The 19,334-nt window shown below is 39.3% G+C and overlaps 2 protein-coding genes and 1 long non-coding RNA gene across 3 annotated transcripts in view; all 3 read right to left on the bottom strand.

Moving 5' to 3' along the window:
* The window catches only part of LOC124644362, a 69,934-nt gene extending 66,776 nt beyond the window's left edge, over positions 1-3,158 (bottom strand). The window contains exon 1 of the mRNA XM_047183674.1: positions 2,780-3,158. The gene's annotated coding sequence lies outside the window, so the exon portion shown is untranslated. The remainder of the gene's footprint in view (positions 1-2,779) is intronic.
* Positions 3,159-6,407: 3,249 nt separating this feature from the next.
* LOC124644455 lies at positions 6,408-8,685 on the bottom strand. Its single transcript, XR_006986063.1, has 3 exons — positions 8,386-8,685; positions 7,458-7,525; positions 6,408-6,468 (listed from the first exon to the last, which is right to left on the bottom strand). It is a non-coding gene; the product is annotated as an uncharacterized LOC124644455 (long non-coding RNA).
* A 2,251-nt stretch (positions 8,686-10,936) lies between these two features.
* Positions 10,937-18,765, bottom strand: LOC124644454. The gene is made up of 7 exons (XM_047183809.1): positions 18,605-18,765; positions 13,793-13,946; positions 13,255-13,418; positions 12,731-12,926; positions 12,230-12,402; positions 11,686-11,811; positions 10,937-11,236 (listed from the first exon to the last, which is right to left on the bottom strand). Exons 2-7 carry the CDS (start codon positions 13,941-13,943, stop codon positions 10,988-10,990), a joined length of 1,059 nt encoding a protein of 352 aa, XP_047039765.1. The 5' UTR covers positions 13,944-13,946; positions 18,605-18,765; the 3' UTR covers positions 10,937-10,987.
* Positions 18,766-19,334: the final 569 nt, after the last annotated feature.

Genomic DNA, 19,334 nt, shown 5'->3' with positions numbered 1-19,334 from the left:
AATGACAAAATATTATTAAATACAAAAGTATTTAATAACCTTACTTAATAAAGTAGTTAATAAACTTGCTTTGCCATTCAACATTGCTGGAGCGATGTAATGTTCCAAATTCAAAAAACGCGCCTGCAATGGTTTTTTTTTTTGCCCTTAGGGCAGGCTAAAATGTTACGACCGTACTGCCTAGTATTTCGTAGTGATTACCACTACTTGATTTTCATTGTCCATAAATTCGATACTTCGCATTTTTTTTAATAATGACAGCATTAATATGAAACAGATATTCGCCTTTATCTGTCGCCCTACCTATTTATCCTGATTTTTATTCACATTACATGGTCACCCTTATTAGCGACGTCCTAAGGAAAATGGAAAAGATGATTTTTTATCAGATATTGAATACATACAATTTTCATTTGTGCATGTATATTTAGTAGAAATTTATACTAAATGTTAGTGTCTTTATTTTTTTAATTCCATTCCGATTTCAGGTAACCCAAGCATTTTCTCGTTTCAGAAACGTCAGGATTGAGGAGCCACTTAAAATACGTATTTTTACAAAATTCACTCAATTTTACTACTTTGTTTATGTACTACAAATTCAGACACACTTACTACTAAATGTTTATGGGGTGTAATTTGAATTTGCCACTTACGATTCATGGGAATTCACACTTTCATCGTATGGGTTAAGGTGCCACATTAAAAGTATTGTATCTTCTTAAATATTAAAGGTACTGGAGTTCAATTTTTAGTACGCATTGCGCTCAATTACTACTAAATCATACAAAATTTTCAAGAATGTACATCGTATACTTTCTGTGTTCCAACGTGGCTCCTCAGTCCAAATATTTAGATTGAGGAGCCACCTTTGTGTTCATATAACTTTTGAACTATTATACTACAAATTCCAAGATTGAGCCTACAATACTTTTTAACTTACTACTAAATAAGTACAAAATTTCATTAAGATACAAAAACTGGCTCCTCAATCCTGATGGACATGTTATACTACATATACCTATTTAACTGTGCAGATGACCTAGGTTCCTAGCCATAACTTTATAGTCTATGGCTTGCATAACATGAGGACTACTTTTATATTGTTAAAATGCGGTCACTGTAGACTATTGTAGTTCATTTATTGGGAACTACACAATGCTTGCAGTAACAATAATAAATCATATTGTAGTCTAGTATGGGGAACCACAAGGCTATTCAATTGATATTCTATTGTTTTTATTGCTGTCATAAAATAGTTTTCAACTCTTTCCTTTCCTCAAAGAGTTGTGGGGTAAACCCCAGACTGTATTTCAATGGGAAGATTTTAAATAGCAATGTTATAATAAAACTTATATACATATATTTTAACAACTATGTAAAAAGAGTGGTGTTACATACAAGTTTGATCACTATGTATGTTTATCTGCAGCACAGTAGCTCATTGCTTATACATCTTTGATCAAATTGGCTCAGCCCTTCTGAACTATTCGTCTAGTGACTGTCTAGTAACTGTTCTGATTCAAAAGAACAATCAAACCTTCCCAATGTATATGTAAGTGTGGATATCACAATTGTTCATTAACTAAAATAACAGACAGCGATTGAGTTTGTATGTAAGGTGTAATCCATAGAATGACTGAACCAAAACTTCTTTCGTCTAAAAAACTCATAGCTATATGTATATATTCAAGTTATATTCTCCTTGTAATATAATACAAGAACTATACCATAAGCAGAACTATGTGCAGTAATTTAGAGTGAGGGCAACATGTGTGTGTAGTTGTGGTGTGGGGATCAATATCAACTGACACCCGACACTCTGATTATTGCATTTGCTGTACAGTTAGCCACAATGGTACATTATTAACATGATCTTATCATCTGCCTAGCCTTTTCCCAACTATGTTGGTTTAATGCAGCTGAGTACCGGTGTGTCATGTCGAGAGACTATCTGACCTCCTCAACCCAGTTACCTGAACAAACCTAAACCCCCTGTTAAGTCTGGTAGTCAGACTTGCTTTCTTCTGACTCTCCGTGAGCACTGCCAAGGATGTTCAAATGACAGTCGGGACCTACAGTTCAGTGACTTGTGTACTTTTGTGACTTATTTTGTCATGTAGTCCTTTACTTACTGCTTTTGCTTTTGTTTTGCTGACTGTGCAGTGGTTTGCAGTGGTTTGCAGTGGTTTTATGCTAAGTGTTATTGGATTACCAGTGTGGTGATTTCAATGTTAACTGTGTTTATTTTGTTCATCAAGTTTTTTTGTACTCTCTTTGTGTCTTTACTACCTACAACATAATATCTCACAGTCCTATGGAAACGCACTATAAAAGAAATAGTTAATATTCCTGATCTTATTAATATGGGTCAATAATTACTTATTGCAAGTAGGTGAAAGGTTTTAAAACTAGGTTGGCGGTTATCTTTAGAATTTAAGAAATATCCTTAATTGTATTGAAACTACATCTTTAAAACATTAAAAACTGGAATTCAATGTTGTCTATCAAAATAAAAGTAGAACTATTCAAAAAGGAGGCTATTTTCGAAAGTAGATCGTAGAACATAAAACTCGTATCCAGTTCCGTTGCCATTGCCGAAGCTTTTTAGTGTTAATAAAAATAATGCTTATCAAACGTTACCCAAAAACAATAAGATAGGTACTTATTAAATTATTAATTAACATGAATAATTAGCAGATTTGACGACAAATCCGCGCGAAATACCTCGAGCAAATTCAAAAATGGAACGCCGAAAGCCGTTGACGTCACGCTGCATTACCATCTAAATGTAGGTCATCTCCGATGCACACAGCCGACACTCTTCACCACTTCCCACTAGCCCAGCGCTGGACACCGACCCACTGGGCAGCCTGGGCTAGCTGGGCAAACGTGGGCAAACACTCACACACACAAACACCGCACTATTAGCTCGTAACTTCACAATAATACCGATACAACACACTTTTCCGTTGCGAAACACTTCGGAAACCGGTTTGGACACCACGTTGTGCACTCTAAACTATCACTGAACAGTATTTAGGTAATTAATTTGGGATGTTTGCCTTAATTGCTGTTGTATTTGTATTGAAAATGTTAGACGGAGTTTATTTTGATGTGAACGCGAGCGGCGAGCGGCCGCCGAGTGACGTAGCGCGCCGCGGAATGGCGCATTTGACGTGGGGATACCATCTTATTAATATAGTTTACCACTTTGTATTAGCACTGTTGTTATTTACTTGTGAGATTTAAACCTACTTAATCTAAAATTAAAAATATTAGATTAAGTAGGTTTAAATCTGATGGATCTGGATGTGCATCATCATCATCATCATCATCAGCCTATCGCAGTCCACTGCTGGACATAGGCCTCTCCAAGTGCACGCCACTGAGATCGATTTTGTTAAAATTCATGTATGTGCGCATGAATTTTAATATTTTTTTTTAATTATAGACATTCCGTATTTAGAACATGCTGCCGCCACACTATGTGATGATACCTACTTCAATTAATTTGTTAACACCTGTTGTAACAATTAAAAATATAATTCTTAACTTAATTTCAAATCACAAATACTAATACTCAAATTAACAGTTTTCCCACAACCAATCCAAAAACGAAACCACTGGCAACATTAAAACAAATGTCATTGGTTTACCGGCAGCGGTACCACGAGCGGCGATCTCGACAGAATACCGTTAGCGCGACACTTGCATGAGGATGTTAGAACTAGCACTTGATTGCCCAGCGGCTGAACACTATCGAAGGTCAATTAACATCGTAAATTGTCTAATAAAGGAACGTCGTAACAATAAACGTTTGATACTCGCTAGCTAGACGGGATAACGCATGTTTTGTTATAAAAGTGCGTCAAAACAGACTCGATCTTGTTCTCATAGATATATTTTTACGGAAGTATCCCCGTCCGTGCCGTTATGCGTTTTAAGATAAAATTATTGAACCCTAGTTTTAAAAGCAAGGATTTAGGTCATAGAAAAATCAAATCTAGGTTACGTAGCACTTAATAGGAGAGAAAGCACAGGCTTTTGGTACTCGAAGTCAAGGCTTCAAAACAGAAATAAGCAACGATCTATGTACTTGTAAAATGTTCTATTAACTTTGCGGTGCTTGGTAATGAAAGTCCTATCTCGCTACGTTGTGAAGAAGGGAATCAGTTTTAATTAGCAAGAAGTCTTCTAAAGATGCTCTTGTAAAATGCAATTTGTGCGGCGTAGGCCGAGTATGCGATTGAAATGTATAAATAAATACACTTAGTATACTTTTATTATGTGTGTGAGAGTTAATTAATTATTTAGGAGAAATAAGATAGGTACGCAAATGATCGGAGTCTTAACATTCAAACTGCGTCTCCCGGGTGAAATACACCCAAAGTCCATGTCGTAGAGTTACCTAATTTAGCATTTACTTATAGTACTACTTCATAAGGAAGTAAAGATTATAAAAATATTCCTACTTTATTCCGGAAGACACCTAAAAATGCAAACTCCTTTTTCGAATAGCACGTAGTGCAGCGTATTCATATTTGTGTGTGAATTTTGGGCGACATTTAGTGCAAGCACGTCCGTTTCTGTTAGTTTATTCAGCGCCGCTCGCGGTCACACCACATACAGGTCACTTCGTTATGTCCTAGTAGCTATGACCTGAAGATATTATATTATATTTTATTACTATTACTAGCTGTGCAACGTAGCTCCACCCACTTAATGAGGGAACTACTTCCCGCAAATGGATAAAAAAGTAGCCTAAGTACCAGTATGTCCTTTCTCAGGCTCTAGCTCTACCCTAGTCTCTGTATACCTCGGTTTAGTAGTAGGTGGGTAGTAGTTTTGGGGTGAAAGCCGGACACTGAGTTCGGCTATTGCATTTATAATATTCCTCGTAGTAAGGATACGGATGGTGACCTCACAGCACACGTATCGCTTTGTTACATGTTTATTCGATTTTAAAGTTAGCTCTAGATCTAGACTAGGTTTTTTTAGTAAGGTTTTTAAGGTTTGACGCATTATCGACTTTCATAGTGAACTAGATTTAACCCACGAATTCACCTGCGTCCCGAAATAACTATGTATGTATGTCCCGCACCGGGTTATAAAATTAACGTAACAACTTTTCGTCTTTAGAATCTTGAGGAAATCTCAAAAAAATGAATTCATCATACTTAATTAAAGAGGCCACCTTGTAAAATGAGATATAACTTGTCGCTCACAGTCGCGACACTCCGACTTTTGAGGTCCGACACCAAACTCTTTTCTACAAAATTGTGAGTCGCGTCGCGTCGCCCACGTGCGCTAAGTACCGCGTCTCGGTTGCATCATATGATAACTGTCAGCTGTCTTACTGCCTTATTGGATTGGAATTAATTACGTAACTGATATTACTGATGTTGACGACTTAAATGGGCACTGTTTTGTGCTGTCAATTAATAGCTTTCACGCTCTGAACTCGGCTACCGATCGTGCATTGTGCAACTGTCAAAACGTATGAAGAAAAGCCTTATTGCGCATGCGTGAGGCATCATCATCTGCCGAGCCTTTTCCTCATTTTGTTGGGGTCGCCTTCCAGTCTAACCGGATGCAGCTGAGAACCAGTGTGCCACTAGGACCGACTGCCTATCTGACCTCCTCAACCCAATTACCCGGGTAACCCATCAAGTGGCTGTATTGAGCGGCAAAATTATATGATGAGAACTGTATCGGTAGGGAGACTGAGAAGAAACTCCTCTAAAAGAAAATATAGGCTTATTTTTATAAGGAGACATGAAGATCACTCATTCTTTAGTAACGCAACTCTGTCTGACTCTCACGTCAACATTACTGAACCGATTTACTCAGATAGTCTAGCTAGAGCCTGAGATAGGACAAAGGCTACTTTTACCCGGATGCGGGAAGTACTCTCTAGACATGAGTACAACCGAAACAAGCAGCTAGTTATTTATATAAATAAGCTATTCATTAGCGGTGCACCCCGTGGCCCGGGCGGGGCGTGCGGTAGTTCACGTCACACCACACACAAATAGCGCTTCTAAGTTAATGGCGGTAACACATTACTTCCTGCTACCGTTGCAGCGTTGCTTTGCAAACTGTGGTGCAGTGGCATCGCGTTCTTAGCGACGCAGTTTTTTCAGAATGGGTGTTGGGTAGATGGAATGAAATTACTTACGATGCGGCTACCCATGTGACTTATGTGAGCGATCTGGACGCAGACGCGAAGCGGCACGATGTGGCGCGAAAACAACAAACAGGCGGCAGCGAAAAACTTGCCTAAACATTTGAACAGACTAACATTCCTGGGCACTTGTCACTTAATCACTAAACATTCATTTATCTTTAGCGTTTCTACAAAAGACGGCTTAGTTCAACATAATTTAAAGCATGTCACACATGAGCCTACCTCGTCGAGCTGGCTGAGCGAGGAGCGACTGCCCCACTCGTCCCACGTCTCGCGCTCGCCTGCAACAATACACCAACATCAATCAAAATGATTACGCAGCTTGAGAGAACTATTTCACGCAACCGGATAAAAAGTCTAGAGATAAAAAGATAGCCCTTCTTGATAGCCGTTAATGGGCTATAGTTACAGCTTTTTCAATGTCCCACTGCTGGGGACAGGCCTCCTCTCACATGGAGAAGGACTGAGCGTTACTCTTTAATAAATGGGCTATCTCAAAAAAAAAAAACTACACTAGAGATAAGGGAAGTACATTGAGGGAGTAGATAAAGGGGTTCACGAGAGGTACATAATAGAACACAAGGGAGTGTATAGGAGAGTAAATAGGAGTAGGATATAAGAGAGTACATGAGGGTAGTGTAGTTGGGAGTACATAGGACTAGTACATAAGTATATAAGAGCAGTGTTGTTGGGAGTACGTAGGGTCAGTATACAGGGGGATTATATAAGGAACTATATAGCTTCTGCCAGCGGTTTCACCCGCATCCCGTGGGAACTCCTTCCCGTACCGGGATAAAAAGTAGCCTATAGCCTTCCTCGATAAATGGGCTATCTAACACTGAAAGAAATTTTGAAATCGGACCAGTAGTTCCTGAGATTAGCGCGTTCAAACAAACAAACAAACAAACTCTTCAGCTTTATAATATTAGTATAGATTTAATTGGGTGAGTTCAAATGGGGAGTAAACAGCGTCGTTAGTACATAAAACGGGTAGGCACAAAAGAGAGTTCACAAGGAAATACATACGAGGACAGTAACAGTGACCATAGTAGAGCAGGGTCCAGTAAGTCTGACACCAGTCTAACCAAGGGATATTGGGTTGCCCGAGTAACTGGGTTAAGGAGGTCAGATTGGCAGTTACTCCTTGTAAAGCACTGGTACTCAGCTGAATCCGGTTAGACTGGAAGCCGACCCCAACACAGTTGGGAAAAGGCTAGCAAGAAGAAGAAGTAGAGCAGGGTCTACAGGATTATGTGGAAGCATTACGTACAGTAGCTAGCCTCGCTGCTGGCCTCCATGCTGAGGCGTGCGCCCGTCGCCTGCATCACGCGCTGCACTCTGAAACAAATGGTGCTGTACAGTTTCATGAACATCTCAGTAAAGTTACATTGCTTACATTGAAATACTTGAACGTTACTTGACTACATGTTCAACCTTAATGTGACAGAGATAGAATTATTGAGCAGTCCTTAAAATGTGTTCCAGTATTTGCCTGAAAAACATTTATATACTTGAGAGATTTATGTGAAATTTTGGTCTAAGATACTTAATAGTTTAAACTATCTGCTTTCACAATAGTTACAGAGCCTTCACTAAAAACGAACAAACAAATATATTTTTCCTTTTTATAATATTAGTTTCAATAAGAGCAGTAAATTGGTTTAACCAAGAGATATAAAGTTAGGCATTCAGATACTTAGTTGACTAAATATGATATAGTTGTCGGCACGAATCTTGAGCTCTGACCTACATCTGCGCAGAAGTGATTTATTAGCAAAGAACCAATCCCGAGTGATGGCTATGACGCGATGCACTGCGGGCCAATCACCGCTTTAGAATGCCCCCGCGCCTCACTTCATACTACAAAAGGGACCCAATAAATTACTTCTGCGCAGGTGAAGGTCAGCGCGCAAGATTCAACAAGATTCGATAACTATAAACAACTTTAACGGGAGAGTACTTATCATAAAAGCATATCATACTGCGGGGAAGCCCTTAGTCGCATTCAAATAATATTTACAAAAGTTCTAACTACTGTATCTATGTATAACTACATACACTAGCAAAGTTTGGGGTGAACATGCCGTTATTCAGATTTAAGAGTATTCAAATCTAAACAGCTACATTACAAACTCTTTAAATCTGATAAGACGACACTGTCCATGGTTTTAATAAGAATCTAACAGCATTATACTCACATGGCGACTACTTCATATTCGTGACTCGCACTGCACTTGCACTCACTGCACACCGCACGGGGACATCGTGAATCACTTACACATTCACTTGCACGATAGTTTCACTGCCTTTTACTTCACTTTTCATCCAAAAATAGCCCACAGTGCCGACACACACGCCCTAACACACTGGCGCCCAGAACTCGCGAGTTACGACACAGACGCAGCCGAATTTGACACACAAAGACACAGGAATGATGTATGACACGGTTTTAATTCACAATTAATTCAATATAATTACTGTTTGTGTTATAAATGAAAGAGTTCATTGTACTCTGTGTTTACAATATACTGTCAAAGTGTCAAATCGATCACGGCTGAATGCGTTCCGTTTTACGTAAATGGATAATGTGATGGTTTGCTTTGGTAATTTCAAGCAGGTAAATTTATAATAACAAATAATTTACAACTAGATGAATTAACAACTTACGTAAATATACTCTCAAATAAGAATTTCATATATTGTGTACCTTTTGATGATTTAATACTTACGTCTCTATATCGGTTTATAAACAGCACTGCATGTGAATGAGAAGCAGTTGAACGAAACGTTATACGGCAATTTAAGGGGTAGTGTCGTAGCCATATCGTAGAATTGACCACTTCATGAAAAGCTTGAGCATTTCATAAAATGGTTGCGTTTCATGAAATGTTCATGTTAATTTGACCAGATCGTTAAATCGTCAACATTTCTCGATTTTGTCATCCACGTCTGGCCGTATGGTATAATAGGGTATCCATAAAATATTTAATATAAATCCACAATATTTTGGGTAAGGGGGAAACTCGCGTAGCATAGGTAATTCGACCCATTGGAGTTTAATTTCATAAAATCTGGTAGTTGTGAAATTTTTCACAGCTCAAAATTGTCAGGAGGCAAAAACACTTAGGTTTTTTTCATAACTTCGATTGCAAATATAAAGAGTAAGAACTTGTTCCTGTCCTTTAAGTCCGACATACATAATAATTTAAATAAAAAAGGAACTTTAGTAACATTTTAGGAATCTTAAAATAGAACACACTTAATCTTAAATGACGTAACCTGTAGGTTCACTGCCTCGTTGGTCTAGCTGTCGCAAGCGCAGCTGTCGAGCACGAGGTCTTGATTCCCGGGTCGAGCCGAAATCGCTTTGTGGGTTTTAGAGACTTTCACGAAACAGCCCGCAGCTTGGAAGTTGCACAAATACATCGGAGAGCACGTAAATGTCGGTCCTGCGCCTGATCTCTCTCCGATCGTGTTGGATTGCCGTCCCATCGGGCTATGGAAGTGAAGGAATAGTGAGTGCAGCTGTGTCTATGTGTCACCTCGCAAATTCTTGTGCACTATAATATGTCTCGCGCAGTTGGCTAATCTCCTTACATGAGAACAGCCGCCGTAGCCGATAATTGGCTAAGAGGACATTATTGTTGCATACTATGTTGCAGACTATAGGGGTAGACGAGTTTCCCCACCTTACCTAGGTCTGCGCTCAGCTGGCTCGTTTGGGATGCGTTCTGAGAGCGGTGGGTTCTTGTATCTGGTGGATGTTACACTCGCTACTACTCGCAAGAAGTTATAAGGGTTACATCGCTGGTAAATAATTCCATGGGGTTTGGAGTAAGCAAATTAAACAGAAAAGTATGTTCCTGTCATATATATTATTATTAATAACACAATAATAGTCAATAAATAGCTCAATGGGTTTCTTTGGGATATAAACCTATTTTTAATGTATTGAATCATTTTTAGTCATCCACCTTATCCAACAGTTTTATGAACTTCCTTTAATATTTCAAAATTCTTCTCCATCGGAATTATACGCATAGTAGGATCGTCGACGCATTTTTTATTAAATATAAGATATTCCTCATCTGCAGTTTCCATAACGTCATATTTTGACAGCCAGTAATAGTCCATGGACGTCTTTGGCGTGGTCACCCTACTGTTCTTGATTTTTTTTATAACCTTATAATTAAAAACGTTGTTATAATTCACCAACGTAGAATTATTTAATATTATTATTATTTTCGTCGTACACTCTTTTGTCACTTTCTTCCTCAAACGAATTATTCAATTTTTCGCTGCGAGAATTTTCAATGCAGTCAACGGCCGCCATCTTCAAACGTAAATAAAGCGCTGGCAGCGCCCCTAGGGGCAATTTACATAACTATTTTACGATGTGATCAATTAATTTTGATAATTTCATGAAGAAGCCGAGCTTTTAGTTGCACATATCGAGAAACGATTTCTCATCATTGATTTGCCCAAGTCACATCATGATGTGGCCAATAAACAGTGAAACATTTCATGAAACGGGACCATTTCATGAAATGGTCGAGTCATTTCATGAAGTGGTCAAGTCTACGATAAGGCCACCACATCTAGACATAGTAATTCGATGAAATTGAAGTTCTAGGAGCTAATGTCAACCTTTTAATTCCCTATTGCTGTAAATCGTCATTAGTACATTTTTCGATTTACATCTTCTGGTTCATACGCAATTTGCAAGGAAAACCAAAATAAACTCACAAATAAATTCAAAGACAGAAAATAATATTTATTGAATAATAAATGCATTAACAATCACTCTTTGCTCTTCTTGGCAGGCGACTCGTCCTCGCGCGAGCTCCGCCTGTCTCCCTCTTCGTCGCTCTCCCGGCGTCTCTTCCTGTCGTTGTTCTCACTCTCTTTCTCTTTGCTCTCCTTCTGCTCTTTAGTCTCGGGGACGTACTTCTTGACGCGGGCGGGTTCGGGCGAGTACGCCCACAGTAACATTTGTAAGTGCTCCGCTGTAGGTTCGTCTTTGTCGTTGAAGAGTTTCGCGTCTGCGTGCTGTAAGGAGCAATTAGAGTTATTGTTACATGCGTGATAGAAGTTTTTCCAGAAGGAGGAAGGTATTAAAAAAATGATATGTAAAGGTCTATTTATTGCTCTGACGTTCTTAAGCACTCAAAAACTGTACGTAACTAAGGTAAAAGATCTTGATAGGATGTTTTTCACAAATATACCATTGCTTAAGGTAATGATTCAACTGACTAAGCAATATTTATTTATTTAATTTACATAGGTTTTTAGCGGCATTTTATTTTTAAAGTGAGTTATTAAATAAAAACACTTTTCAAGATTGTTTATCATTAGTTAAATAGAATATAGTGGCTTTTCTGCTCGGAACAATAATCGAGTTTTATATAATAAAAAAAAGTAATTTTGCTAACTTAGTTGGTGCTATTACGTTGCTTCAAATCCACTGAACACCAAAAATTAACCAAAATAAAATGTACCTTTTCCTTAAGGTCCTTCAGCGCGTTATTCCTAACGATGTCCCACGTCTTGCCGCCGTCACTCGGCACGGTGCGGAGACGCTTGTACTCACCGCGGACGCTGCTGTACGCCAATATGAACGATTTCTGGAAACAGAGGGTAGATTGGCATGATTATGTCATTTAATTAAAAAAATAAAGTATACTTCAGATATACGTAGATGGCTTCCGACAGCCGCGCTGGACCAATACAATAAAAGTCAAAGCAAGGGAACGTATCACCACGTTTCCGAGGTAGATCCGACGGCCAGTCCATCTGTATTCCATACCCATAACCCAACTAAGGGTCGTTTTGACTATATGATATGTAACACTAGCTGTTCCACGCGGATTCACAAGCGTCCTGGCGGAACTTTTTTCCGTTAACTGATATAATATATCCCATGTTCACCGAGAATAATGGAGCTCCCTAATAGTGAAATATTTTTTCAATTAGGTCAAGAAGTTTCAGAGCATATTATGTCAAACAAACAATAAAATCTTCCTATAATATTAGTGTACTCACCTGTTGTTCACTAACATCCTCCCCGGCTAGCTTCTCCGCGGTTCTGACGACGCCGAGGCTGAGGTAGGGGTTGTTCTGCCGGCTCAGGTGCAGCGACTCGAACTCGTCCAGGAACTTCTCGAAGATCGACATCGCCTCCTTTATGTTCGAGATCTTTGCTTCGTCGCGGGTACCTGCACAGTTACGTAAAAATAATAGATTTTTACTTATGGTCATGGTCGTATGTGTTCTTTAGAAGAGTAGTGTAACGTATTTTTCGCTATATCATATTCACACATTATGTGTTTGAATAAAGTATGATAGACAATACCAATCTATCCAAGATTAAGGTAAATCATTTTCACCAAGGGCTCAATGTAGCTATCATCACATCATGATCGAACTTATTTTATGACATAGGTACAAAAGCATATCATGGTGCGAAAATAAATACATAGATACATTGCTATCAATAACTGCAAAAGATTTCATCCGTCTTATATGATACTAAAATATACTTACACGTAAGCACCCTCTTAGCCCTCCCGATAAGTCCCTTGACCGCCAGCCGCTGATAATCAGGGTCTCTTCCCTCCAACTCCTTCAGCGTGCCCTCAGCGGCCGCCGCGTCCTTGAAGCCGAGTCCTGGCACCGTGTCCGCAGGCAGCTCGGCCTTCTTCGGCTTCTCTTCCATTTCCACGTCTGATGCTGATGAGCTCTGGAAGTTCAAACAGGTTCTAGTGAGGATTTGAAGAATCAAGAACCTTCGGAAGTTTAAGAAACAGTTAGCCCTAAGTATGATCTTTTACAAAGATAGTATATGTTTTCTGCGGTTCGCCGGATCCCGGAAGGCGTCAAAATAAGCATTAGGTTAAATTATAGGCTGTAGCGTAATAAAAAAAGCATATTTTTTGTAATCAGATATCTAACATTAGAGCTTTAAACCAAACAAACGGATTAGCGTTGTAATCTAGGTATACTAATATTAACTGAGTATGCATTACTTGGAATGCCCCTACAAGAATTAAATCAACTTCATAACTCACATCATCACTATCACTCTTCTTCTCTTGTTTGTCTTGCTTCTTCTTGTCGTCCTTCTTGTCTTGCTTGTTGTCAGTCTTCTTGTCCTTGTCGAGGTCTGCGAGCCACTGCTCGAACACCTCCATCGCCTCCTTTATGTTCTTGATCTTGTCTTCTGCTTTTGTCACTGAAATAAGAAACAAAGTCGTAAAGTAGGTATGCATTTGTGTGAACTGTATAAAATAACTAACAAGAAATTGGGTAGGTCTTCAAGTGTTTTGGTGTATATAGTTTGTCTACCACATCCTCAAATTACAACTGTAAAAATAGTAAAAAGACATAATACAACCAACTCGACTCAGACACCCTTTGGCTGTAAATATAGATCTTTTAAGAACGTTGTGTCTGCTGCGTGACTTACTTCATAATCAGCCAAATGCGCCGGTTGTTTGTTTGTTTGGATATTGTCACTCCGAACAGCGTTAAGCGAACCCGAAGCCGGACTCCTCCTTGTCCTTGGCCATGCTCTGCAGTACAAATACATGCACGCTAGGTACTCACTGGACAGCACGCGCTTGGCCCGGCCGAGCAGGCCGCGCACGGTGAGGCGCCGGTAGTTGGGCTCGTGCGCCTGCAGCAGCCGTAGCGTCTCCTCCGCCTTCGCGCGGTCCTTGAACCCGAAGCCGGACTCCTCCTTGTCCTCCTTGCCCATGATCTGCAACACAAGTACGACTGTGGTTAGATTGGGGAACTTTAAAACTTGTGAAACATTAGTGTGAAGTTTCCAAATTGACAAACTGGAAAGTCCATCGACTGACTTAAACCCTGCACTTTTACTATTCAAGATGACTATACCACTTCAAAGTCAAAAAACTTTGCCTCTCTGAGTTCAGCTAATTGATGACATGCTCACGTGCGCAAAAGTGCGTAAAAAATAGGAACATTTTTACCATCGTGAAGTTACTAGTAACTTTTGAGTGGAAAAGTTATTTGACGATAATTATAAAGGTGGTCACAGGGCGCAATGAATTCGCAAACACTCCAAACAACAGTTTATTAATAGAACATTACTATATTTAAACTGTAACTAGCTATTCTATTCATGAGCCTAGGAGTTAGACTTACAACCTGTCCCGTCGTGTAGGTCAAGGAGATGCATTCATTAATAAATAAGTTGTTTGTATTAATTGCTTATAGAACCTGTATTTTTATTATTACTTCACTGTTAAAAATGTTCACATGACGTACTACTCATTATTTATGTAAATTGACATGTAAACTATCTCATCTTAGACATTACATCACGACTCGAACATTTGAGGAGAATTTATTTAAATAATTTCGAGTAGTATTGACCTTAACGTGACGTCATCGCCGAAAAAATGGCGCGAATCATACGCATTGGCGGTAAAATGTAAGTAATCGTTGTGTTAATCATTGTTATATTTGTAAGAACTACTTAATAAATCAAATAAAATTACTTTTATTTCTTAACATAAGAATAGTGTCTATGGAGATCCTTGCCGGTTCTTCTCTATAAGACCCACTCCTAGGAACCTAGCTATTAACGTTTCGTAATAATATAAAAAACCTTTAATATGTTTGTTAACGAGCTACACACCTGGTTTACATAAATTATGCGATATTGTCTGACTTTTAATACATCTTTTACAGTATTTCAGTAGGTCACTGCGTAGGCATAGAAATATTGTTGATGCTGAATTGCCGACAGTCGGAAAATACGAAAAAAAAAAGAATAGTAAGACAACAATAAATCTGGATTTCATATTGTTATTTTCGTTAATTAAGCTTAGCAACTAACTATTATAAGTTATACCTAGTGTACACACGTGACTTGCACAAAATCTTCAGATACTTAAATCTTAAACGCAAATAGTGCGTTTTTACCATATTTACCTAACATTACATAACAACATACAAGCGTGATGCCTCGTTCAAACATACACACATAACGATGCATGTATCTGTGTATGAGCTTGTACCACGGAATAAGGAACGATGAGCGGAGATGACATAATGCAGGTAGATCAGGCGCCTACTGCTAGGTCGAAGACAAACAGCGGGCATGACCAAACGATTAGTTACGAATGAACTAACGAGGTGTTCGGGTTCTTTGAGACATCTGACAACGATTTTTGGTATTTCAAAAAATTTCGGGTCCATAGAAGGCTTCCAAAGGGCGAAGACAGTAACGCTTCTCGTCCCCGTGCATTTTGGTGCCCTACTTTCTTAGATGTTCCGTTTTGGCACCTCCGCAGCCTCCGCTACTTACTTATTTGGTTCTCTATGCCTTACCTATACCTGCTACGTCAAGGCTGTCGTATCGGTCAGTCACTCGCTGAGCGCGGGTTTCAGTCGCTTTACAGTATTTGCATACATTTTACATAATGACATCAGTTCAACTTCATTCTTCCCCGATCATTTTAAAAGGCGGAATTTATAAAACTATAAGTAATAGAATAGCTGAAGAGTTGTTTGTTTGTGTTTGTGTGCGCTAATCTGAGGAACTACCGGACCCAAAGACTATTTTACTTTATGACCAGGAAAACTACCGATAGGCAATTTTTTCGTGGTGTGGGGAATAGTTCCACGGGATGCGGGTAAAACCGCTGGTGGTACCGAATACCTTATGATAAACTTCACAGCATAGACTAAGTTCCTACTTAGTACTTACTAGCTATTCGAATGGATGTGTTGTTATGTTGTGAATTTCCTTGTACCTACTATTTCTACTGCACAAGTACTATCTATGTATAGTGGCTGAGAAGGTTGTGGGTTCGACCTTAGAGGAGGTAGTAAAGGTCTTAAGCATTAACACACTACTTAGGTATTTGTTATTGAAAGTGACAATATTTATGACTTAGCTAGTAGCAGCTACACAACTGTCGAGGTAACCAGGGGCCCGATTCTCCTAATTTTACTTAAGCAATATACGATTCATGTTCGACTCGATTCGACTGATATCCAATCCCGACTCGATTACGATTGAAACGTATGTGGCATTCCGCTATTTTTTCTTTGAAATAAACGTTTTTATCCTTTTCTGTTATTCAATAATGAATCATTTTGTCTGCAAATGATTTACGATTGCAAAATGATTGTACAGCAAACTACCGTATTGACCAAAATCACCAAAATAGCAGACCAATCGCACACCAATCAAATGTCAATCGAATACGATTGGTCTTTTATTAGTAGCAGAATGACCGATATGGTTAAAACTGCTATTGCGATCATATTGCGATTCGATTTCTATTCGATTTTGACATTATTAACTTAGGAGAATCGGGCCCCAGACGATGACGCGATATGGCGCGCCTTACAAATGTGTGTTTGATCAGTGAAGGACTTTCACATGTTACCTACAATATTATAAGTTTTTACTTTGTTAGGTGAAGTCATGGCCGAGTCAAAGCTCAAAGCTAGGAGCAATAGGGTCTCGGCTGTCATTTGAACATCTTTGACAGTTGTTAGTCCGGCACCTTAGAAAGTGTGAAAAGAAGCCAGAAAGTATGACAACCACTATTACCTACCAAGGGTAACTGGGTTGTGGAGGTAAGATATAGTCAGTCCTTGTAAAGCACTGGTGCTCAGCTGCACCCTGTTAGACTGGAAGCCGACCCCAACATAAATAGACACATTATGATCACCTTATTAGGTGAATGCTGACGTAGATATAGCCATATGCAGTGAATTTACATACAAGACGAGCCGAGTTCAATGCAACGCGTAGGTGCAGCTAGGAGGAAGGCGCGAGTAGGCATATGTCTGGCGCCAAGTTCAGTACTTAGTCTTTGTCACCTGTGACGTCATAGATCTATAGACCATTTATAGACAGGTAGGCATTTGGTATAGACGTTTTATTTTACGAAAGCCAGTAAGCTATAGTTAAGTGTGTATGTGTAGTACATCTTGGCTGCCTCGTTGGTCACGAGGTCTCGGTCTCAATTCCCAGGTTGGGCCGAAATCTCTTTGTGGGTTTTAGAAATTTTCACAAAGCAGCTTGGAGCTTGGTAGTTGGTGATTATTAAATGCTTGTGCACTAACTAGCGTTAGTTGGATAATATCTTTACATGAGAACAGCCGAGGCCTCCATGAGGCCTCCCGAGCTTACGCATACATAGACAATGTGCATGTATATTTACTCACACAAGCGCGGCTCACACGCTTTCGTGAGGCCCACCTTAAGTAATCCGTGACGATGATGTGAATATATCCTCATTCTTGATGTCTGCATCACTACTAGTAATGTTAGTAGTAAGTCACTCGCACCGGCGCGGCGACCCACTTGGCAGGCGAAGAAAAACAAATGCAAGACGTCATCACTCTCACTGAGTTCGTACATTATATCTACGAGTAGGTAGATATGCTCAATAGATGCCGGTTTTATAGGAGAACTTATAGCTCCACTAGCAGTTTCAGTCGTCTCTTAGAGACTACTCCGCATACCTACTCGGTTCAAAAGAAGCCTTCCGCGATAAATGGACTATCTAATGCCACATTGTCGTAGAAATCGAATAAGTATGTCTCAATTTCCGTAAAAGCCGTTGCCCACTGCAAACTTTTAGTCGGGCGATAATCATCATCACTGTATGGGTTTATGAATGGCAGTATGCATTGTGGGCCATATTACGACAGGTACCGGCCGGCAGATCAAACAGACTTGGACCGAGTAAAATCTTTGTTGAATTCAAAACCATCGGGCCAACTATTGGCAGTAGGCTGCAGTGGGCGATTTAGACACACGATGTTATTTCGTCGGCTAAAGTAGCCCATCCCTAGCATTAGCAGAGGCAACTTGCATTAGTATAGCATGACACTTAAAAGCAGGCAAGTGGTATGGCATCAAGGCATTTCCCGTACTGAGTGATTTGATATAACATTGCCTATAATTTACAAATCAGACTATATTTTCAGTATTTATTGCACAGGTACAGGCAATAAAATAGCTCACAGAATGCATCAGTTACTTATGACGAAGAAGTGTTTATGACGGTAGTAACCTCGATATTATTCTAAATGTAAACATTAGAGCTAAGTTTAGGACTTAGTAGAGCTGCCATCACCTAGGTTTTGACGGCAGAATTACATTTAAAACGCTTTAGTAGAAAAGAAAATGCCGATATGATTGTGAATGTTGAATTCCTACCGGATTTCGAGAGCTACAATCGGAAAAACTCTTTGATGAGAGAACACGCGAATATTAGCGAAATGATGTCATTATCATACACGAATAATGTTCTAAAAACTAAACATTACATTTTCCACAAATATAACTCTATTTCAAATCTATCGTTAGCAGTTGTCGGCACTAAAGCGCGGGAAATATAAATACTAAAGCATATTACTTACGATTAAATGTATAAATGAATATTCCTTAGAGAAGACTAGCTGCTCTTCACGTGTTCCTACTTATACTAAATAATTTTATAACACTACTAGCACGCACTGAGATTCCGTGTTGACTAAATATTCATTCAAATACCACGCTACGAGCGGGAACTTTTCGTTATAACACTACCAATTTCAGACGTAGAAGTTACAGCACATAATGGGGTACGTTAGCGGCTATTGAAACTGGTCCGGTTATAGAGATGAAAATCAACGAAAATAAAATGGTGACGCAATGATTCGGTTCGCTATTCCAAGGTTGTGTTTATATCTCGTCGTGACCTCATCGCGCGGGCTGAACCCGTAACCTTCGGTAAGCGATGTTACACACTGATCTATTACTATTTACTGCAGCCACTTGATAAACAGACGTTATGGACGCCTATCGCTCACGGATTTATGATGCCTGAGAAACAAGATGATTGATGCCGCTATCGCTTGCAGGATAATGGCATTGGCCTTTAACTGATATGCATTATGAATATAATCCGACTGATAATACACCGATTCTCCTAAGTTACTAATGTCAAAATTGAATAGAAATCGAATCGCAACATGATCGCAATAGCAGTTTTAACCATATCAAGACCAATCGAATTTCGTTGGAATACGATTTGCTATTTTGGTGATTTTGGTCTATACGGTAGTTTGCTCTACAATCATATTGCAATCGTAAATCATTTGCAGGCAA

This window comes from Helicoverpa zea, chromosome 30 (genome assembly GCF_022581195.2).
Source record: "Helicoverpa zea isolate HzStark_Cry1AcR chromosome 30, ilHelZeax1.1, whole genome shotgun sequence".
Lineage (NCBI taxonomy): Eukaryota > Metazoa > Arthropoda > Insecta > Lepidoptera > Noctuidae > Helicoverpa > Helicoverpa zea.
Note: the sequence above shows the minus strand (reverse complement) of the source record. Positions and strands in the feature narration are given on the sequence as shown.